Genomic DNA, 24,616 nt, shown 5'->3' on the forward strand with positions numbered 1-24,616 from the left:
CTGTAAATTGCTTTGATACAATAGTTTGATTTTTTTTTTTTGTTCTAAAAATACTTAGACAAGAAACTACAATTCAATTTCAAAGAACAATGCTTTAATTGCTATTCGAAAGCACTATAGAATCTTGAAAACAGTTTCACTAATTTTCTCTTGAGAGGAAAATCAATAGAAGGCGTCTCAAAACACATAAAATATTTTAAAGAGAAGAATTACTTGAACAAATTTTATTTAGAAAGTATGGTATAATATCTTTAAGACAGTCTGTTCCTTTTTTATTATTTTTCAATTCAGATCGAAACATAAATATACAGCACTATAAAGATTTAAATATAGACATTGCATTTCCACAGATAGATTTCTTTCTTCCATTTAAAATTCAGCGAAAGTAGGAAAAGTGAGGGAGGATTTCTTACTGTATATCACACATCCTGCACATACAGCCAAAAGTAGGAAAAGACTTTTTCCTGAGATGAAACCATCCTTTTTATCACAAGGTTTCTTTCCACTGGAATTGAGAGGAGCATAGACTCGTTCCTCATAAGTTAGAATTGCTTCTCTTGCCCCAGGCCACGAATGGGGGCCTTGAAGTCTGTATTGATATGGTAAGCAAGGTCCGTTAAAGCAAACCCAAAATAATTTGGGATCAGTAATTGCTAATTTCAGTAGATTGGGCTTAGCTCCAATCATTTCTGAAAGTTCATCCAAAAAAGGTATCCAATCCACCTGAATGGTATGTCTCTGTGTATTAATATAACGTTTTTCGTTTGCTTTATTTTTGTTTTCGATGTCTCGCTCCATTTCTTCCTCGCTGGGTAGCTTGATATTACCTGCCATGATCTGCGCGAACCATCGACAATGCATTTCCGCTGCTGGAAAAATAGGTCCTAAAGGTTGAATTAAACCTATGAAGGCCAAATTATGAAATTTGAGATTTGGAGGAATGGCATACTTGTATAGATGAACGCGATTGTTTTTTATTGATATTACAGAGCTGTCAATGAAAGGAAATTTGATTTCATACCCTGTAGCTAAAATTACAGAATCTACTTTCGTGACATTTTTTTCTTCAACGAACACAACTCCGTTTTCTTCAAATCTTTCGATGTCCCCTTTAACGATCACCCTGCCACTGAGGATACAGTTTGGCAAGGCATCATTCAAGGTTGGGTGAGCACTCAGGATTCGATGCTTGGGTTTCAAATTGTAAGCAGCATGATCAAATTTCTCATTTAATTGATTTTCCAATAATTTGCACTGGGTATCATAGGAGCGAAATTTTCCCATAAATACATTTTTTCGACGAGCGAAATCTAAATCATAGGGTTTTCCGTTCTCTCCAACACGTCCCATTATCCATGATCCTCTTCTTGTACTCAGATAAACCTAAAAGAAAAGAAGGCAACTCATCAGTTTATAAATGGAGACAAAATGCTTTTCAATATATCCAGGACACATTAATTTCAAAAGGCTAGTTAAACAGCAGAATAATCTAATGGCGACTATGTTGATGTTTACACTACTTGGGAATAAGAACAGATGGATACTAAGAAATACCGTTTATTTTGAGTAGATAACACCCACATTCATTTTAATGCTGATAACTTAAAGCTTTTTGCAAAATATTTTAATGTTATTATTAATATAATAACACTAAAATTATTGTTATTTTACATTATTGTTAATTTATTTTCATATTAAAGAGAAGTTTGATTTCATGTAGGTACCATATTTTACTGAAATTTACAGTTGGCTCACAGTAAGGTGTTAATATCACTTTAAGGTCAAGTTGATTTTAAAAATGAACCGACCTCAAACGATTTTCAAGCCATAAAACGATTTGCATTAAAGTTACATTTAAGGTTACATTGCACACATTAGTATGCTTATTGCACATTGAAATTATTTCGAAATACATGATTCTTGTTTAACCTTTAGTAAAAAGAAATCATGTTATTTAAATTACATTTACCAGATTACTTAAAGTATATATCAGAAAAAATTGAGTAATAACCAGTTTAAAACAATGTCAGGCATTATGGTATTTCTTATTTTTATTCTTATTTTCTTATTTCTTATTTTATTATTTATTTCTTATTTTCTTAACATCATGGTATTTTTTGTTGTCCAATTAAATCTTTCCATTTTCACACATTTCTCACTCCAGACCACTTACTAAAAATAATGTATGAAATGTTTCTATAAATGCAAAGCAAAATGATAATTATAAATGTAGTCAAGTAAGTATTACTCCTTTTCTCTAATAGGAACTAGATTTTAAGTATGTTTGTTTGTACATCTTGCAGTTTAGCACGTAAAATTGCGCTATGCTTTCTTATTAATAAGAACAAATGATGAATGTATGGCTATCGAAACATACGTGTTTATCAACATTTTAGTGCCAGTGGCTGCGAGATTGTATTCCGAAAAACTATTCACTTTATGCGAATATCTATTTTGCCCCATCTAGAAAAATTAGAATTTTGAAATTAAAAACAAACGAGTACACCTGAGGCTACAAAAATAACTCCTTAGACCGAAGATAATTTTCCTCCTGGCAGTGAGTAGGGAAATATATATGTGACATTGTTTAATATCATTTCAGACTTATTCATCTCAACAACAGGGATGCTTTGGAATTCCGGTAAATCCGTATGCTAATAGAAGAGGGTTTGGAATATTAGTAAAAACGAAATGAAGAATAAGTAAAAAGTATCAAAAAGAATGAAATAATTAATGATAAAAGATTTTTTAAAGACTGAGAAAGAAAGAAATATTTTATAATTACTTTTATTATCTTCTTCTCAGGTTGATTTACTGTCATTGGTTCTATTAGGAATGACCAGATTGGAGGTAAAATAAATCTGGGACGGATAAATTTTTCACAAGTGGACTTTTCGAAAACTTAAATCCAGTGAATTTTCCGTTTAGTGGAACAATAAATCGATTGATAAGAAGCAAACAATCTGGAACATTTAATTCAAGTTTGGGACAAAGAATTGGGATTGCCTAACTCAAAAAAAGTGAGAATGTTCTTCACTTTGTGAAATATGTTTAATAGGAAAGGAGATAATAAAGGTCTTATATTAAATTCGCATGCATTCTTTAAGTTAGAATAAGATACAATCATTAAGGTATAACTTTACAGAATAATGAAGACTTGCCACACGAAATATACTAACATGCAAAATTTAAACAAAAGTGTAATTTTCAAATAGGCAGATTCGAAAGCTCAGATTGAAGCAGTTTGCAACTAGTATAATGATCAACCAGTTCTGTAGAAAGCTGATTCATATGCAAAAGCATCAAGCAAGAATCAGCAGCAAGCATTATGAATCATGTGAGAACATACACTTCGATGACAAAAGTCATGGGATACCTCCTAATAATGTGGCAGCCCTTCTTTTGCACAGATAAATGTGCATTTCGACGTGGTATGGACTACAAAAGTTATAGAAAGTCCCTTGCAGAAATATTGAGCCAGGGTGCCTAATAGACGTCCCTATTTGCGAAGGTGTCGCCGGTGCAGGATTTTGAGCATGAACTGACCTCTTGATTATATCCCATAAATAATCGACGGGATTCATGTCGGGCGATCTAAGTGGCTAAATCATTCACTGGAATTGTCCAAAATGTTCTTCAAACCAATCGCGAACAGTTGTGACCTGGAGACATGGTGCATTATCGTTCATTAAAATTCCATCGTTGTTTGGGTACATGAAGTCCATGGATGGCTGCAAGTGATTTCCAAATAGCTGAACTTCACCATTTCATGCCAATGATCGGTTTATTTGGATCAGAGGACCCAGTCCATTCCATATAAAAACAACCTATACTATTATGAAGCCATTATCAGCTTACCAGTGCCTTGTTGACAACTTGGGTCCATGACTTCGTGGGGTCTGGGCCACTCTTGAACCCTGCCATCAGTTCTTACCAGCTGAAGTCGTGACTCATCTAACCAAGCCACTGTTTTCCAATCGTCTAGGATCCAACCGGTAAGGTCACGAACCCAAAAGAGGTGACGTCGTTCTATTAGTAAAGGTGCTCGTATCGGTCTTCTGTTGTCATAGTCCATTAAAATCAAATTTCATCTCCCTCTACTAATGGACATGTTCGTAGTACGTTCCACATTGATTCCTGCAGTTATTTCACGCAGTGATTCTTGTCTGCTAACACTGACAATTATACAGATACGTCGCTGGTTTCGGTCAAGTGCAAGCGGTTGACCACTGCAATGCCCATGGTGGGAGGTTATGCATGAAACTAAGTATTCTCAGGCCATTCTTGACACTGTGCATCGTGGAATGTTGAATTTCCTAACGATTTCCGAAATGGAATCTCCCACGCATCAAAATATAGTACCGATCACATTTTTTAATGAAATGAATTAAGTTTAAATGCCTCAAGTGGCTATTCTGAAAATGATACATCATTTAAGTTTTGTCTTAATTACAATGAAACTTGAAAGTGCATGTGATAAAATAACTAGAGAGAAATCTAAACCTCTGAAACGTTTGAAATGTTCATCATTTTTTTTATTGTGGGATGAAAATGAAACTAATGTGGGAAAAAACCGTTAGTTCCTTAAGAACATCATTGCCAAAATTAACAATTGTACACTTAAAAATCATTATAAATTTTTAATCTTTGATATTTCATGATAAAATCAATTCTCTAACAAAATCTGTTTTTAGTTTTTCAGTGCCTTTCACTTCTGGAAACTTTCCGTACATCTAGCATATTGTTGTCAGGTAGAGATTTTGCAGGGAGACACGTGTAAATTGGTGATTTTTCTCTAATATTTTATAAGGATTTAACTGACGTGGATTTCAAAGGATGGCATGCAACGTATTTGGACAATAATGTATTCGGCTGTTTCCATCGAGATAAAAGTAATATCGCTTGAAAGGATTATCACCATAAGTAATAAGAATCCGAGTGTGAAGTTTCTAGAGAAATGAAAATCAACATACGTTTTTTACTTTGGTGTTTATATTGAGTATTTTGTTTTATTTTGAAACATACTTTCAATGGCAATAAAATTATTTTTCAGACGTTTTCTTAATATAATCTTATTTATCTTCAAAATGATGGCAAATAATATAATTATTTCCTTTAGTCTGTGCCAAAGTTTTTATCGTTCGAATGAGTTTATAACTTGGAAAAATAACATGAAAGTTCTTAAATCTCTCATCCAATTTATGCCCTTTACTTACCTGGAAATTTTAATACAATGGAATTAAAATAAAATATTGATAAATAAAAGAACACACTTAGATATGCTCTTAAAATAATGAAGCATTTTGAAACTTGCCTGTTCGGCTACGAAAGTGCAGTCAACAGCTACATCGACTCCAGAATTTCCTATTCCTACAACTACAACTCTCTGTCCCTCAAATCTTTCACAACTTTTCAAGCTGTGCGAATGTACAATAGTACCCTTGAATTTGTGTTGCCCTGGAAAGGTGGGTATATTTGGATAGACGTGATGTCCAATGCAGACCATAATTCCATCAAATTCTTCTCTCGAAATTGCCTCTGTCTGCGTACTTTTCACAGTGACAGTCCACCGCCCGTTAGTTTCATACTCTTTGGACGGTTCTACTTTGATGACTTCCAAATGGTACCTTGAATTAAAGAAAAGCTCTATTAGAATTGACGTATTGTGACGGATTTTTTAAATTAATTCATTTATTTTTGGAACTTTAACGATTAAAAACGCTTAATATAATCTTTCGATACAAGCCCTTTTCTGAAACTTGAATTGAAATTCACTCTTTGGAAGTTTTCTCACAAGAAATTGTTTGCGTTTTCCGACACTTCAGACGAAAAGCAAACTATTTTTGTAATGTGCATGCTAAATTTCATATAAAGAAAATAATTCATACCTAATGGAAAATACAGTACACTTCCGAGTATCCGGCCTAATGTGGTGAATGGCAGGCCAGATAGGCCGGAGTTCTATGAACTCATTTCTTTGCCACCAATACCAGAAGACAAAGTTTTTATACCAAAACTCCTTGTTATAATACGTATTTTCTCATTTCTAATAGGGTACTAAGTCCTCCATTTATCGGCCATTTAGCGGCAGATGCATTGGACTGATTAAAATAAAAGAGCTTCACAAGTAATGCACGCTGTGCTAAAGTGTGACGCATTTTACAAATCAACTGATACTTGAAATGATTTTCAATGCCCACTTCTTTTTTATAACTCAAAATACTGGCGCTGGTGTCGACTACGTAATCGGAATTTTGTTATCGGAAATCTACGTAATCGGACATTTTACAATTTTTCTCCGTGTTTTATGTAAAATTTTAGCGGTCTTAAAGTGTAAAGCGCCACATTTTCCCCTATCGGCAACTTTTGGAACTAATATATATATATATATATATATATATATATATATATATATATATATATATATATATATATATATATATATATATATATATATACGGACGGATCGGAGACACTGAAATATGAATGTCACTCTTCTTCAACACCTTCGATCAGCTACTAGCATCACAGTTTCGACACAAACTGTCCGAAACTGCCTCCACGCTGTAGATCTGTATGCTCGCCGACCAATGGCGTAAGTCACGTTAACAGCAAGGCACCGTCGCGCCCGCAGGGAGTGGGCAACAAAGCATGAGAACTCGAGGAGAAATGAATGGCGTAATATGCTTTTCTCTGACGAGTCCCGTTGTTCTGTTCATCCCGATAATAGGCGTATTTTCATCTGGAGGAAACGTGGCACTAGAAACAATTCTGCATTCGTGTACGAAAGTGTAAGATTTGGCGGTGGGGGAGTGATGGTCTCTGCTGGCATCTCAATTAATGGGCGCACCGATTTCCATATCATTCGAAATAGAGCTCTGACCGGTCGCCGATATAGGAATGAGATCCTGAGACCTATTGTAGTCCCTTATGCTGCAGCAACTATTTTTATGTTTAAAATCTGTATATGTTATAACTAACCAAAAAGATAAAATAAAAAAAATCACTACTTAATAATAATAATAAATTTGTTTAAAATTATGCACAGCCTACTGATACTTTCGGTTTAGGAGAGTTAAATTTAATCATTCTTCAAAATGATTCACATATTTAATTATTCATCCCAATCCTTTTAATATGTAATTTCCAAAAGTTAACAAAAAGTTCTAAAATATAACATTTTATAATGAAAAATGCAATATATGAAAAAATAGAAAGCAAAATTGCCATTTCTTAAAAAATTTTCTTTTATCTGAAATGTATACAATAATTACAAATTACAAAAATGTTGAGATACAGAAACAAAGAAGGAACTACATTGTTTTGGATAAATGAATAACTTTTCATAATATTTTAATCTTCTTAAAAATAATAAAGGAATGGCTGTTTAATGAACAAATATAAAAAAGAGACAAAAATGGCATATCTGAAATTTGACTCACAAATTCTAAAAGAAATACCCAATATTTTTTTTTTTTTTTTTTTTTCGCTACAAAGTTAATAATCCGAATACGAAACAACTTTTCAATAGGAAAGTAAGCTTCTGGGAAGATTCCATATGCTCTTTGTTGTTATATTTTCAAGAAAATTTTTCTTTATTGCGAGCTTGAATTTTCTCAAAAATAAATATTTGTTGCTTAATTTTAAACACAGAACTTTCTGAATGCGGTACATAAGAATATTCTATCAGAGATTTGAAATTGTTTTTTATGCATCATCATTTTAAAAAGGCACTTTTATCCAAATGCCTTTAAAAGAAAAAATTGGAATAGTAAAGCTTTTGTTGAAAAAGAGAAAAAATCAATTTCGAGTTCTTAAAATATTGAATGCATATCTGAATAGATTTGAGGACATTCAATAAGTTTTTTGTGTGTTATTGGATAAATTGTTTTACTTAGATAACAAGCTACCGTCTCATATATATTTTAGTTTTCTAATTACAATGTTTTATTAGTGAGTCAAGTTTAATTATATTAAAGTCCAGTTTTAAATTAACATTACGGATAATTTGAGACGAACCCGTAATTTTAAACCGTGGTCGGAGGGCGATGGCGACGCCCGAGCTGGTGATCCACACCATGCTAGCGGTAGGGCGTTTGGCCTCCATCGGTTTTAGCGTGCACCAAACCCGATTACACGATGGTTCTTCGGTGGAATTGGCCTCGAACCTGAAACTCTCCGCCTTCGAAGCCGAGGCCTTACCAACAGGCCACCGCAGCCCGTTTCGTTAGTGAGAGAATGAATTAAATAGCAAAAGACACATCCTTTATTTTTTATAAGTAAATCTAATTTTCATTTAGACATTTTACTTATTTCATTGATTTATGTTGAATTCAGATTATTTGACACAGCAAAGCAACTATTCTATGTAAACTTATTGCAAAAAGGGGTGACAGCATCTGAATATGCCTATTAATAAATTGGCTTTAAGCATTAAGTAGGAAAGGAATTATTAGAAAATAGTGAAAATATAATAGAAAATCTTGAAAAGTTATTACTACAAAAAGTAATATTTGGATAAATAAAATGTAATTTCTTTACTTGGCTCTTCTTTGCATGATGAAGGAAATTTCCATCATAACATTTAGTGAACAAAAAAATTGTATTCAAAATAGGTGTACTATAAATTAGTTGTTGCTGGCAACTTTTTTCAAGATTATTTCGTAATAAGGAACGTAGCTGTCAAAAAAAAAAAAAAAAAAAAAAAATCAAATGTCACAATTATTATAGCGGGTTGAGGTTTTCGTTCCGCTGTTTGTTGTGGTTGAAAGAACGTATGATTTTTTGAATATATTTTTATAATTAATCTGATATTTTTTGTTGATAAAAGCGATAATGAGTGGGAAAAAAAGTGTTTTTGTGTTTCTGTTATTTTCTGTGCAATTTATATTGAATACCCCAAATAATCTTACCAAAACCAAGTGACAAAAATTTACATCATTATGCAGTTGTTTCACTTCTAATATATGTCGAAAATGTTTTTTACTATATTTTTATTTTATGTTATTTTTGTAGATAAATTTAGAAGAAAGGGACATTGAAGATTGCCCAAAAGTAGGTGGGTCACTCCGGTGCAAATACCCTAAACGCAAAATTCTACAATCTCATGCAGTAAATGTGGAATTAATTTGTGCCTAAATAAGAATAATAATTGTTTTTTAATTAACAACAGGAATAAAAATGATACAAAGATATATTATTTTTTATGTATTTCGTACTGAGTATAAAGTGTAAATTTGTATGATGATGGATATTTCCATCATGTTGTTTTTTTAATTATTTTATGTTATATATTCATACTAGGATTTTTTAAACATTTTTCCTTTAATCTAGAGCGTGAATTATGTCACCCTGATTTATTTCTCACACACAAAAAAAAAGCAAACATCACGTAAAGAAAGGTAAAGTAATCAATACGGTTTGAATGGGGATAAACAAATCAGATGTTGTCCTTGAAATCATTGCATTATCCTAACGCCCCAGTCTTTATCAATTACAATACTGCAATCCTCCTCTACCATCATCCCAAATATTCCACAATCAAATGATCAAATCATTCAATGAAAATTACATCCATATTAGTTTTCTTCCGGCTTGTAAATTTTTAAGTCGTCCGACAAAAAAGAGTTGATCAAAACTAGACATCTGATTCATTTGTCGACATGTCAATTATCATGCCAAATGTACTGCAAATTACAGGCCGAAACAGATGACAACAGAATTAGATGTCTGACATTCTGAAGAGTTAATTATTGTTAACGAGTCGTCAATTTCAGACAAAATTACTTATTTCTACAATTTCCATTTTAATAGCTTTTAAGATTCAAATTCAAATAATCAGAATATTTGATATCCAGCTCCCTACACTTCTCTTCCGAAGCGATGGAAATTTTTGCATGAGAAAATATCATTTCTTGCCGATAAGGGGTGCCAGCTCAGGTTTCGTCCTCGCCATCTGACAGCGGTTCAAAATTACGTGGCCCGTCCCAAGAATAGCCCTTGTGTTGCTTTAAAAACGAGACTTTAATACGACTAAACTAAACTTGCCGACATGGAAGGAAGGGTAAGCGGTCACCAACAGGGGACAATTGCCCCCCAGATCCCCTATTGTCATCGCCTTTGAGATTCTTAATTCATTTCATTAAAAGATCGTTTTAAAAATTCTTTTCGATAATAGATTTCTTTCATGCCTCTTTCCAGTTGAATGATTTGCCTTTGTATAATTACATTCTACATTACGAATAGTAATCAAAAATTTATTAATTTAAGCCAATTTATTTCAATAACATGTTAATATATTTTACATTTCTGGAAGACATTTGTTAATACAGCACAAATGATTCCTTCGTAGTTAATTATGAGCTTTTAGAAATTCACTTTTTCAGGAGACAGTGGACATTTATTTAAATGTCTGAAAAAATTCATTAGCCTTATGAAACCTGATTGAACGACATAGATTTGAATGTTCTTATAAGTTCAGACATTTCTGAGTGAATAAAAAAATATGTGCAATTCTGTATGTTGTCTAATTTTATACATATATTTTTATTTGCACGCATTTCAAAACAAAAAAGAAAAAAGAAAAAAAAAAGGAAGAAAGGGGAGGGGGGGGGAAAGGAATATTTTTCTATTTATTTCTTTAGAATTTCTTTGTAATTTATCCATCATGAAAATTAGATAATATTTTATATAATTACTTCCTTAATACAAGGTGTCCATAAAAGAACTCCGGGGGTTTAAAAAATCATATCGAGTTAACGGTATGAACTTGGTCAGATCAGTTAATTTTGAAGTAATAAGTAGCTCATCAAATTTTATTCACACCAAGTTTGGGAAGCATTAGAGGCTCGATTCAGCAAAAAGTGGATTGGAAGAGCACGGCCTATTTCTTAGCCTCCACGAAGCCCGGAATTGACTCCATTAGACTTTTTCTTCTGGGATATGTCGAGAAGTTTGTTTACACTTAGAAAATTCAGGATGTAAACCATCTCAGGCAAAGGATATTCACTTGTGTGGCAAACATCACTCCAGATATTCTGGCCAGGACATGGGAAGAGGTTGAATACCGTTTGGACCTGTGCCGTGCTACAAACGGGGCTCATATTAAAATTAACTAAATGGTAAAAATCTTGATAAATTAATGTTTATGTACATATATATAACATTAACCTAATTTTATGATTGAATTAAAAATATTTGTATCAAAACAGCGGATTTTTTTTATGGATACCTTGCATTATTCCGAAACAAGTATCGCTCTCTCTTAAAATGACAATTTTAAATATGCAAACATTAACCAATACAAGGGATGCGTTTTCCCCCTTATTAATTGCTTTACAAAATGAATGCAAGAGACGTATTACCTAATATGTCGCAAAAGATTAAAAGTTTCTGCATATAGCATAAAGTACTCCAACATCTTGCTGTTATGCATGAAATTTGGAAACTCTTTAGGAGGTGGAAAATCACTGAAAGCACTCATCTCTTTACTTGTGTTTATGATCGTTGTCCTCATGACTGATGCTACTCCGTGGATATCTTCATCATGATATCTCCATAATCCACCCGGAACTCCATTTCGTTCATAACAAACTGGTATAAAACCCTCTTCTTTGCAACTTTTAATAGCTGTCAAGCCACTAGGTCCAGCTCCTATAATGGCAATTCTTTTCGGATGCGCCATTTCTGCAAAATAAGAATAGTTTTCAAATCAAAAGAACAATAAAAAAATCGAAATAAATGTTTCAACTCACTTGGTTTAAATGGTTTCTTGATTCTAGAATTTACCTCAAAATATTTAGCGCTTTCTCTTGGTAGTAGAATTTACACATTGCCGCCAAGAAAGGTGCTACAGCTACCAGACATTTAAATGATTGGATTTTTAAAGAAAATTTGCGTTGGCGTATTTTCTTAAAACAAGAATTATTCGTTAATTTACATTAAAATCACGCTATAAGGCTTTGGAAATTTTGATATTTAACCTTATAAGAAACAATATATATAACAGAATTAATTAAGGCTTGAACAATACTTTTTAAAAGAACATTAACTCTCTACTATTATAATAATTAAAACAAATGACAACTGACTGCTATTTATGTTGCATGGTTAGCGATCCATAAATATGCTAAACGCATAAATAGACTGAATTATATTAAACTTACCATTATCTGATAATGTTTTTAGACTGCAAAAATAAATTTCATCACTTTTTTTTTCTTTTTAATCTCATAAAAGTTCTTTGGGTTCTTCTTTATGCCTAATAATCGCTTTTCATGGCCAGCTTGTTCACCACTATAATTCGTTCAGTCTCACTTTACTTCTACAACGACGTTCAAATCTATAATTTTATATAATTAACAGTTTAATCAATTAGATTTAATTCTGGATATTTCTTGTGCCACAGATACGAGCTTCATCCTGTTCCAGTCTAATTTTTGAGCCCCGTTTGAATTTTAACCATTTTGATTGCGTTGATCTGAATCGGCTTTTCAGTTCTGTAAAAGCATAAAATAAAATAAACATAAACTTCTATCTTCATTACTCGAAACTTCTTTTCATTTACTCGAAAACTGTTTTGACGTTTTTCTTACAATATTCATGACAAATTCTATAAAAATTGGTTTTCTCATTTCGGCCTTCTAAAATTTCTCATAAAGCTATTATGTGTACAGTTCCCATTACCATGATTTTCATTAACTTCAGAATTGCATAATAACTGAGTCTATGTAGTCCTACTGTTATTTTTTTACCTTCTTGTTTTAAGAAGAAAAAATGGCAAACTAATAATATTCCGGAAATCAAATTTGAATTAGAAATTGAATAGCTCGAAATCAAGGGAAGAAGCTCAAAATAAATGCAAAACAAACAGACACATGTAAAAAATTTCCTATTTGAGAAGCACGTTGCAAAATTGAAATATACAAGTCCTTTTAAACCATTGAAATTCTAATCCGTGTCGCGTGTAGCAAAGATAGTAATGCATAAATGTAGTAAAGTGACTTTGCTAAATTTTTTGAGGATTGCAGCGCCCCTAACGGCAGAATTAGGAACTTACATAAAACAACTCAAAAACAAAAAGTCCAAAGAGAAACGTGTACGGTATACCATAATAAAAATAAAGGGAAAACTTTTATGGAGTTATCTGTAAAATTGGTGGAGATTTTTTTGCGATTAAAATTATAAAACTTCTTTGACATGGAAAAGTGTTCGTCCTAAACTGAAAAAATTTATTCTCCGGTATTATAAACAATTTTTTCGAGTTAAGCAACGGTGAAGTGAAATTTGAGCAATGAAGAAAATTAACAAAAATAATAATAATAAAATGAAAAATTTATTTGATGAGGGAATACAATTTATACTATTACATATTATTTCTTATTACATATTATTCTTAATTATTTTTTCGAGAAATAGTGTCAAAATTTTAATTTTTATGACTGGAGAGATCAGTTAGAGCAGAATTGCCATGCAATCCAGTCTTATCAGGCTATTTGAAATGGGCTTAAATATTGAAGCTTAAGCGCTCCTAATGTAAAATTCCAGTTTCTCGTTATGTGGCAGTCTTTGTGAAAATGAAAGATATGATGAAAATATATATAATGAGAAATTTTTGAGGTATAATCTTATCCCGTTCTAAAAATCTCACTAATTAAAGAAAAATTTTCATTCATTTGATGGTTGAATGAAAAACTGAATTTGCTTATATATTGAAAAATATGGTTCGTTTTTTTCATAAAGAGATTCCATTTCTGAAAGTAAGTAAATACATATTAAGTTATTTTTCTGCAATTCTATTTCCCATTTCTGGCTCATTATGAAATGTCAAGAATATACAATAATCCATTTCCCTTTTATCCAGTTTCCAATTTCTAATCTTTTTGTGCTCACTATTTTTTTTTTTTTTTTTTTTTTTTTTTTTAGGAATTTCAAATGAAAAGTTATTTGAATTATTAGTGCACACATTTATTCAACTTGATTTGTTTCATGTTTCTAAAAGTGGAATTTTATAATCGACTTATCACTATTTGATGAGCTAAAAATTTGAAATTTTTCGAGGTAAAATATTTTAAATGACAATACACTATTTTAATATTTTCAGAAATTAGTTATCAATAAATTGATTAATATTAGTTAGATTTTAATTCTATGCATTTAGTGCATCTGATAGTGCATTTCAGTCAAATTGATTGGAAGAATCCAATATATTTATAATAATGAATTGCGAGATATATTTAACACTAAAATATCCAAATAATAATAATTCAATAGATAAAGTGAATATTATGAGTACAAAAACTGAACATTCATTAACGTTTTAAATATTCCAGTTTGAAACATTCACTGTGCACTGTGTGTTCATCGTGAATTTTTTAAATCCCAGAATTTTGATAAAAAAAATTAGTCACTATAAAAGTGAGTTTTAAAGAATTTGTTCAAAATTATTATAGCTATAAGGAATATCTCGATTCGGATTATTGTATCTTTGAAATGCAATAAATACAATTTTAAAAATTATTACAATTTAATAAAAATAATTTTATAAATACAATTTAATAAAAATAATTTTATAAATACAATTTAATAAAAACAATTTTAAAATACATTTTGTAAGTATATTAAAACAAATTTTAAATGTTTTCTGCTTTTTTTTATCTTTAATTTCGATTTCATTATCACAAATATTATAATACTTTAAAATCAATTTTTTTCTCAAATTGACAAACAGGTGGCGCCACATGTAAAGAATAAGTGTAATAAAGTTAATCGACGAACTAATAATTTAGTTTTGAAAAATTTTATCAGAATATTACCATCAAAATACGGGTGAGAAATTGCAAAACGTTTGCGTAATCGGAAGAAAGTGAAAATTCGAGTACAAAATGCCATCTTATTCCATCTTTGAAAACATGAAACAAACCATATTAAATAGAAGTATCTGAAAATGCCGGATATAAAGGAGTTCATAACATATATGTAAGTAAAACAACGGACATTCCGTAATTAACTATTTAAAATTCTTTAAATTCATGGAATGGCTCGCTAAAAAAATTGGTAAAAAAGTTGAGAGGTGTTGGTGTAAATAGCTAGAACATTTTCATTGTTTATTTTTTTAGTAAAGAAAGAATATAAATGAATCGGAAATGTCTCAAAAATAAGTATATATATAACACAAAAATATTAGAAGCATTTAGAAGTAAGAGAAGGAGAAAAAACAATAAATTATAAATGAGACAAAACAATAATACGTTAACAGTTCGTGCAAGTAAATTTACACTTACTTGTACGTATACTAAAAATGACCTCTTGAATATACGAAAACAAATGGCACTTGACTGAGCTTTGATCTGTTACATGATGAATTTATCGATAGAAAGATTGAACTTTGAAGCCAACGAGAAAAACAGAAAAGTGCCATGTCATAATCTCAGATGAATGGCTAATATCATATAGTTCCACTAATAACAGATTTGTGGCACGTGAAATTGATAATGTTTGTAAAGAGGAAGTTACGTTCTTAGAGAACAGACAAAGTGGTGTAATTTAAACTTTAGCCGAAGAAGCATATTTTTAATCTTTACATTATCTAACATTTCTAAATTTTCATTCTCGATTATTTAAATTTAATTCCGAGTACAAATATGGGCAGAGAACGCGAGTTCTCAAAACAGTGATAACCTATCGCATCCTACTTTTTAATGCACTGATTTTCTTATAAAAAAAGATAATTTGAAGAATTGAATGTGAAGAATTGAAAAGATAATTTGAAGAATTGAAAAAAGAATTTTATTTCTATTTGAATTGAGCCAATCAAATTCGGATCACTTGACCGATGAGAAAAGTAGTAGATAAAATTTTTGGATGTTGCCTGAAATATTTAAATAATTATACTTTGATTATTATTAAATATAATTTTGTGCTTTCAGCAATGAAACTTGAACAGCTTCAAAATAAATTCAATTATTTTAGGTTAAAATAGTGAGAATGATATATATATATATATATGTGTGTGTGTAAGCATTGTTTTATGTGAAGCAGGATGCCGTTTTGAAGACAGTGAAAAGACTTTCGATTTCGTGACGTCGTTTTATTTTATTTTGAAGAAGCAGGCATATGTACAAGCGATGAGCACACAGAACGACACAGAAAGGAATGTGAAAAAAGATGTTGGACATTTTATCCCTACTCTTATATAACCTGAGAAATTGATAGGGAAAATATTTCTTCATAGTGCTAATATATTAATAAGATTCTGATGGGGATTTCTGACGCATGTCAATCACAAGTAAGGGAAACACAAGGATCTTTTAAAAAGAATGTGCTTGAAGAAAAGAATTGAAATGAAGGTAATCTAGACGACAGCTATGCAAGTCTTTTTATGGTTTTAAAATGGATACAACCTACTTGCATCGCTACGAAGTCAATTTTTTATTAATCTAAAAATATTAAATTTTTGCCTTAATAAATAATTTTCTGAAAAATTGTTGAAACATCCAAGCATTATACATTCTACTTTACAGATAATGCTTCCTAAAATAATTTATTTTATCATACATTTGGAACAAATAAAGGATCCCTCCTTTCCCTTGAATTCCATTATGAACACTAAAATAATCCTGTTTTTATTTTTCAGATAAAATTACAGTTATGCAAATATACTTACTCTAACAAATGATTTGACTAAACTTCGTCTTGCACAAAAAGAAAACTTTACATCATTTCCTAAATATTTCAATATAATAATGAAATTTCGACCTTTGTGTTCAAATGTATTAAAAATCAGTTAGTTTTCAAATACTTAGATGCTAGTAGATGTATAAAAATGTTAACTTACATTCGGTTCAAAACAACAAAAGTTACTGTTTCAAATAATTCTAAAACAACAAGAAAAGGAATTTTTAAAAGAATATCAAACAGAAATATCAGAGTTTCTAGGAATCTCGCACTAAGTTATATTGAAACGAAAGCAATTTAAATGCTTTACAATTCCAATTAGGATTCGAAGCTAATTTAAATGCTTTACAATTCCAATTATGATTCGAAGCTAATTTAAATGCTTTACAATTCCAATTATGATTCGAAGCTTTGCCTGTTTCTCCGAAACGGGAGAGGTTGCGTCAAAGGCCTTGTGGTAAGGTCTCGGCTTCGGAGTCGGATGGTTTCAGATTCGAGACCCGATTCTACTGAAGAACCGTCGTGTAAGCGGGTCTGGTGCGTGCTAAATCCATCGAGGCCAAACATCCTCCTGCTGGTGTGGTGTGGAAATTTGGAGAGTGGGCTGTCAGCTCAGGTGTCGTCTTTCTAACCTGAACGCGGTTCAAAATTGCGAACATTTAAAAAAAGAAGGAAGAATACATGAAATTCTAATCTAAAACTGCACTTTGTCATAATTCACGCACATCGTATAATTTATATCACGACTTTCATTAGGTTGTTTTTTTTTAATCGTGCGTATCTGTATAAGTAAATTTGAGAAAGCAATTCAATGGCAGGTTCATTAATTTAGAAATTTTTTCTAAACATGTAATAAATATTTGAAGTAAATAGAAAAATTGTCAATGGAGTTAAGAATTATATAAATGATTATAGAATAAGTTAACTATCTTTAGACAATTCAAATCTCAACATTTTGGAAAGATTTTCCTAGACGAAAACGGCCTTATAAGTATTCGCTATTTTTCATTTGGATACCAAATCCAATAAATAGTTTTGAAAATCTTCTGTATTTACTCTCTTTATAGTTGTACTCATATAACTTAAGAAAAGAAAATATTTCAAAAAGAATTCGATTTTTAAAATATTTTTTACTTATTCGCTTTTATTATAATGTAATCAAACTATATATATATATATATATATATATATATATATATATATATATATATATATATAACTTTAAAATATTCTTTTGTTAATTAAGATAGTATTCAAGTTGTGTTGTTAAAATTTATATTTTTAAAATATTTAAATCATTTACATAATTTCCGACAAAATGAAAATATTATATCAGATGGCAACATAAGTCCTGTTTTTTTTAAAATCTCAAATAGTCATGTATCATAACTACCCTCATTATTTAGCTTTTGGCTCGGTCGAAGGGTTCAAGATCGAAGTGCTAACCAAAAGGTTCCGGATTTTAATCTTGGTGCAAGATAAAATTATCAAGAATAGTGATAATGATAACGTAAATGGGAAGATAAGCAAATTACAGTTAAAGTTTTACAAAAGAGTACTGTGCTAAAATGTTAATAAAATTATTTTTTATTTCATATCTAATATATGGTTCTTTAGGCTTTTAGATGTATCAGGAAGATATAAAAACAAAATAAAAATAAATATATAGACTTAGAATATTGTATAATATAGAATAATAGTATTTTATAACATAAAGAAATAATATTGTTTAGTATTAAGAAAATCTTACATTCTCCAATATTTCAGAACAGAGAGATAAATATTATAAAAGTTCTACAATATTATTTGCAGAACTTTGATAATATTATACAATATTATATGCTATTTCGGATTATAATAAATTGTATACATAAAAATAATTCATCAAACAATTTTAATTCAAAGGATTTTTAACTCATCATTTCTAAAAATTACAAATAATATTCGCACTCACTAATTTTATACAAACTGTAACTGTAACTGTACTTTTCTGTAAATGAGCTCTTTTTAAATCACAAGTATAAAAGTGTAAAAATATGTATCGTTGATTTTCATTGAAATTTTCACCTTTTTTTTCCCCCAACAAAACACTTTCATTCAATGCTGACAGTTTGAAAAGTCAATATTTCAAATTTTAAATTCCGGTCGCGATCATTGAGATTGCCATGGGACTCCCACATAAGACAATGCTACTTTTTCTAAAATACTGTTTTTGTTTTTTTTTTAAATATTAGAAGACTTCAAATTTTCAATTTTTTGAAAAAATTCAAACGTTTTCTTGCAGATCGAGTTGTTTCCGTCTTAGGTGGTCTTATAAATTGCTAAAGCAAATGAAAAATAGATAAACAAACGCTATATTCTGGAGAAGACTCTGAAAAGGGACTTTCAGAATATTAAATATTATAGAGGAATCCAAAATAAATATTTGTAATAAAGGATCATATAAGCTTGCAATTCACAGGCTTAAATTCGTTTTGTCATTGAAAATAAAAACCAAACCAAAAAAGCTTATTATTTGTTGAACGAGCATTACTTTGATAAAAAGGATTTATGCTTTGAATTAAGGGAAAAATAAGATAAAATAACAAACAAACATAAGAAACGTGTTCATTCTGGAACGGAAATATTAGGATATCAGCTCCTAACAAAAATTCATTTACGGTAATGAACTACTGGCATAGTGCATCATGTATCATAGACTAACTAGAACCTTCCGAAGGCACATAGAAAAACTTGAATGACAGGACCGCCGCAACAGCAACACTGGCGGGAACTGTGGTTGAGTCCTAAGGGTCATCACCGGCCACGGTACAACACATCCCTAAGGAAATACGTCCCTTCATAGATAGGAGGTAGCCAACACCCACTTTTTCGTATACCCACAAGGGTGACGAGAATCAACCACCATGTCGGAAGCTTCTCATCCTCAAAGTGCCCTCCCCCTTGGAACTAGCGCATCGTGTAAAAGGATTTAGAGCCATTGTATTTTTCCTATTCATATCATTTTAAATAACTGCATATTCTGGTTGCCTCTTTACTTCTAAGTATAGTTAAGCGCTATTCGTATTTAAGAGATTAGTATATCATTTTTCAAATGATGATATATTAAATTGTTTCATTATTTATTAAGTAAACTAAAGCTAAATGTAAACTAAATAATTTTCCTTTATATTTTTGAAATTGATTGCTTAAAAACATATCTATATTTCGAATAAATAGAAAACATACTATGAAATTAATATCATTGCATTACTTTTACGGCTGGAAAGATTTACTTTTCAAAAGAATAACTAACTAAATAAAAAAAAGTTTTAAAAAAAACAGTCACCTGAGCCTTGATGACACTTAAAAACTGATAGTAGCACAAACGAATTATTCGTAACAAGAATTCCTGATAATGTGAGATGTTTCAATTCAACATTGACATTTCTGAAAGGTTTTCTCAAAAGAAGTGTTATAAAATAGTGTGCAAAAAGGTATTATCTGAGGCAGGACAGAAATCAGTCATTTCATCTCAAAAGCTAAGCCATATAACGAAAACGAATTAAACTGCAGAAATTAATCAATTTATTATTCTTAATATGTACGTGGAGAGTACCTGAGATGCATTAATATTAAGTCATAAAATCAGCGAAGAAGTTTGATGTTTTCAAATGGATGCAAATTAATCAATAAAATTTATTTCACAGTAAAATATTTGTTGAATAGCGGAGTAGTAAAACATTTAATATTGTTCTTGAATTATTTTATATGATTAATATACGCCCAAATTGCTGACCGCTGTTAACAATTTCAGTTAAATTATCGGAGTCATTTTATGCTTAATCGGTGACACTCTGAGCCAACAAGGTCGCGGTGGCCTGGTAGTAAGGTCTCGGCTTCGGAATTGGAGAGCTTCAGGTGCGATACCCGTTTTCACCGAAAAACTGTAGTGTCTAGTGCACGTTAAATCAGTTGGGGCAAAACGTCCTTCCGCTGATATGGCGTGGACGTTTGAAGAAGGAGTGTCAGCTCAGGTGTCGTTCTCGTCATCTGACCGTGGTTCAAAATTGCGAGGTCCGTCCCAAACTAGCCCTAGTGTTGCTTTAAAAACGGGACGTTAATGTAACTAAATTAAACCGTACCAACGACAAGAGTTTTGTGTTCGTGAAATCTTCATGAGGTCACATAATGGCAACACGACAAAAAAATAGCGAAATACACAAACAAGTGATTGTTATCCAACAAAAAGAAATGAGGAAGCAAGCAAGTGTTTTTAGAGCACGCCAGTGGCCTATAAAAAAAAACACGGCACATCTGTTGAGTCGCCTGGTGCTCCACTCTGCTGTTTGCTTCGCTTAACGATACTTTTTCAAGCGGCATCTCACACTTCACCATGTTATCACTTTCTCACTGTGAATTCTGAATTCAGCTTGCATACCCATTAATTTCAGTGCTGTTCTTCCCCATTTCTAAAAACATTTACTGTATTTTATAATAACTTTTTCTTCACAAAAGATCACTCTTTCTTACCTCTTTCAGAAGAATCAAGTGCAGTTCGTCTTTGACAAAAAAATTCACTATGCTGAGAATGAAGTGAATCATTAGAGATTCGGCAGTGTTTACTAGTTTGTGGACCTCGCTCTCCATTTTTGAGATTGTCGCTCATAGTATTTTTAAAATTTCTTTCTTTCAAGAGGAGCCTGTATAACTGCATCCACAAAATTCTAATAATTTTCAGGAGAGCATCATTCTTTGGTATACATTCTAGCCAATTGTTTGTTGCTTAATTTTGGTTTATAATTCTGCCACAGCTTAGTTGTCCATATTTTAAGTAGTTCAGAATTCAGATGTTTACGCTTCTTAAGAAATATGATTCCATTAATAGAAAATATTAAATAAAATAAGATGAGAAGAATATTTAAAAGTATATCTGAAATTCAACATTGAATTATCAAATTAATTAATTATAAAATAAGTTGAATTATTGACTATTTTGCATAAATTAAAAAATATATTTTATAAAATATAAAAATGTTATTTCGCTATTTTGTCTATAGTTGAAATTTCAAAATAAATAGCACTGATTGAAATCGCATAGAAATAAAAACTATAAAATAGAAAAATGTTATTTCGATATCTTATCTATAATTGAAATTTCAAAATAAATAGCACTGATTGAAATCTCATAGAATTCTCATAGAATTAAAAACTATAAAATATAAAATTGTTATTTCGCTATTTTGTCTATAATTAAAATTTCCAAATGAATAGCAATGATTGAAATGTCATAGAATTGCTAAAAAGGCAAACGCAATTAAAGAAAATAAAAATCATTTTTGAGAAAGACACACGAAAATTCGTTAATTTGCATTCATTTTCCTCATTGTAGAATGAAAGACTGAAGATATATCAATTCTTGAAGTGATCCTTATGATTAGAAAAATCATATCAAAAAATAAAAAGCATATTAAAGTTTATTCTTGTTCTTTTATTCGAATGATAAAATATTTCTAAACACACATGAATAATAAAAACTAAGTGAATTAAATCTATGAACATAAGTTATACTAAAAATTAATATTTTTAAACATCATTTTAATAAATTTATTGCTGCCTTATCTAAGTGTTGCAAATCTTTTACTTTTTGTTATTTTCATGATTCACACGAAGTCAGATATCGGCAACGTGATGAACATTCTAATTATCTAATCTATTTGACCCCGACTTTTTAATCTTTCGCCTGTGTCTTGGTAATATGCCAGTTTGTTAATATCTAAAATTATCTTACAGATAAAGAATAATCTGATAAAAGCATGAATTACTAAGTCAAAATCTATTTTATCAATATGAAGAATTTTCAAACAAATGCTTCAGCTTCGTCTGCCGATTTTCACCATAGTTTGTTTCATTATGTTTTACTAAAAAAAAATAATTCATTGGTAATTTTCTAAACACTTAACTGATTTACTGTTAATAAATCAATAAGATTCATCTTAATGCTACAACACTTTAAGAAATTCCTATCTTTATTAATATGTAACTTGTGATTGTTTACTTTTTACAAAGACATCTTTACGGCATATGTTTTGATTTTGTATCATATTTTCCATATTTGATAGCATACTTGCTATTATTTTTATTTGAAATTCAAATTACTTTCTCCAAGCATGCAAAAAAGGAGACTGTTGTCCTTGAACCCCGTTGAAAACCGAGGGGGCAAAGGATACTGACATGCGAAGCCCTCACAGATAGAAATAAATACATAAAAGGATAAATAAATGAAAGCTCGACAATGATACTTGATTGAATAATTAAAAGGTAGGATGACGTCCTTTGGCTCTACATGTCTCCAGTTGACTTCAGTCCATTTATTGTCATTTCTTCTCCCCCACTTGCGAATTAGGACTATTTTGTCTAATCACCAGACAAAAATCTATTTTTCGTGTCCCGATCATTTATCATGTTGGTACGGTTTCTATCCACCTACTACAATTTAGATTCATACGATGAGAATGCGTGAATTTTATATTCAGAGAAAATAAATCTCAAATAATAATAAAGATGAAAGTATGTGTGTGTTGGAATTTTACAAGTCACACCATTTGACTTAGAATTACGAAACCTGGCTCGTATATTCTTTGTAGGGTGAAAAAGTGCTCCTTGGAGCGAGCTGTTTGAAATTTATAATATCTGAGTAATTTACAAGAGAAATAAAAAAGTGAAGTTACAATATCACGAAATTTAGAAACTATCAATCCAAAAACAATCAATATGAAAATCCCCTACAAAATATTTATTGAACATGTAATAAAACATACATTGTATTTAGAGAGCGCAAATGCTGCTAACAACTAAAACACAAATGAACTTAACCAAATTAGAATAAATATTAGAAATTTGAAGCAAAAAAAAAAAAAAAAAAAAAAAAAAAAACTAGAAAGAAAGATATAATGAATCCTGCCTGAAGACTTTCTCGAGGGTCACCTTCAGGCAGTGATTCAAACCACAGATTTTTTCTGTGAGGGGTATGACTTTCATCTAACAAATTGACCCCTCGTGATCCGAAAATTCCAGGAAATTGAGGTCTTGGAGATAAATGAGTGTCACAAAATTAAAATAATTATACAATAACAAGCAAAATCATTTCCAAATTTTAAATCCAAGTAAGATCGCAGCAAAACCAAACAACACAACCATAAAAACAAGAACCAGATTCATTAAAATATGAAAGCCAGAACACTTACTAATTGAAAGTCCAACTCTAAAAGACAGTGTGAAACAAGTAAACTTGTTAGTGCAAATGCACTTCGTTAAACTATATTTAATTTTCCCCCGTTTAAAGCTATATACGCCTACCATGTTTGGTCATAAAGCATCGTCAACATAAGGAATAACTGAAGCGCCATCTATTGATTTAAAAATTGACGAGCCATCTATAGAGTTAAAATTCTAAGTGAATAAACTGTAGGAAGTTAGAAATTAGATAAATTTTCTCTTATCGATACTTCTATATTGCGAAAGTTTTTTCGAATCATTAGTAGATAACTTTTCTTGAGATTATTTGTTGCTTCAATATAAGGAATTTTATTATTACAAATCTTTTTAATCCTGTTAAACTGTAAGAATATCAAATTTTAGAGTTTAAATTAGAATGGTAGTTACTAAGTTTAATTATTTTAAAATTAAATTCATCGATTTTATCATAAATACCTATTAAAGTTTTTCCATTAGAAATTTCTATATTTAATTCTAGATAGGTAACTTTAAATTGATTTTCGTTTGTTTCAGTTAAAACTAAATCTTTTGGGTAACAATTAATAAGAACATTAGGATTATCCAAGTTTAATAAAAGTAAGTCATCAATGTATCTCCAACCGTTTATTAAGTTATTTATAATTATTTTTTCTCATAATAATGTAAGAAAATATTGGCTAAAGCACTTGAAAAAGCTCTTCCCATT

The 24,616-nt window shown here is 30.6% G+C and overlaps 1 protein-coding gene across 2 annotated transcripts; it reads right to left on the reverse strand.

Annotated features, from left to right (window-relative positions):
• LOC129960909 (flavin-containing monooxygenase 5-like) lies at positions 1 to 24,033 on the reverse strand. 2 transcript variants are annotated; one of them, XM_056074628.1, is made up of 4 exons: positions 23,901 to 24,033; positions 11,364 to 11,685; positions 5,315 to 5,627; positions 1 to 1,383 (listed from the first exon to the last, which is right to left on the reverse strand). In XM_056074628.1, exons 1-4 carry the CDS (start codon positions 24,013 to 24,015, stop codon positions 370 to 372), a joined length of 1,764 nt encoding a protein of 587 aa, XP_055930603.1. In that variant the 5' UTR covers positions 24,016 to 24,033; the 3' UTR covers positions 1 to 369. The 2 variants fall into 2 exon arrangements, with proteins under 2 accessions (XP_055930603.1, XP_055930604.1); XM_056074629.1 differs by lacking the exon at positions 23,901 to 24,033 and adding an exon at positions 15,282 to 15,492 and having other exon boundaries at positions 4 to 1,383.
• Positions 24,034 to 24,616: the final 583 nt, after the last annotated feature.

This window comes from Argiope bruennichi, chromosome X2 (genome assembly GCF_947563725.1).
Source record: "Argiope bruennichi chromosome X2, qqArgBrue1.1, whole genome shotgun sequence".
Classification (NCBI taxonomy): Eukaryota; Metazoa; Arthropoda; class Arachnida; order Araneae; family Araneidae; genus Argiope; species Argiope bruennichi.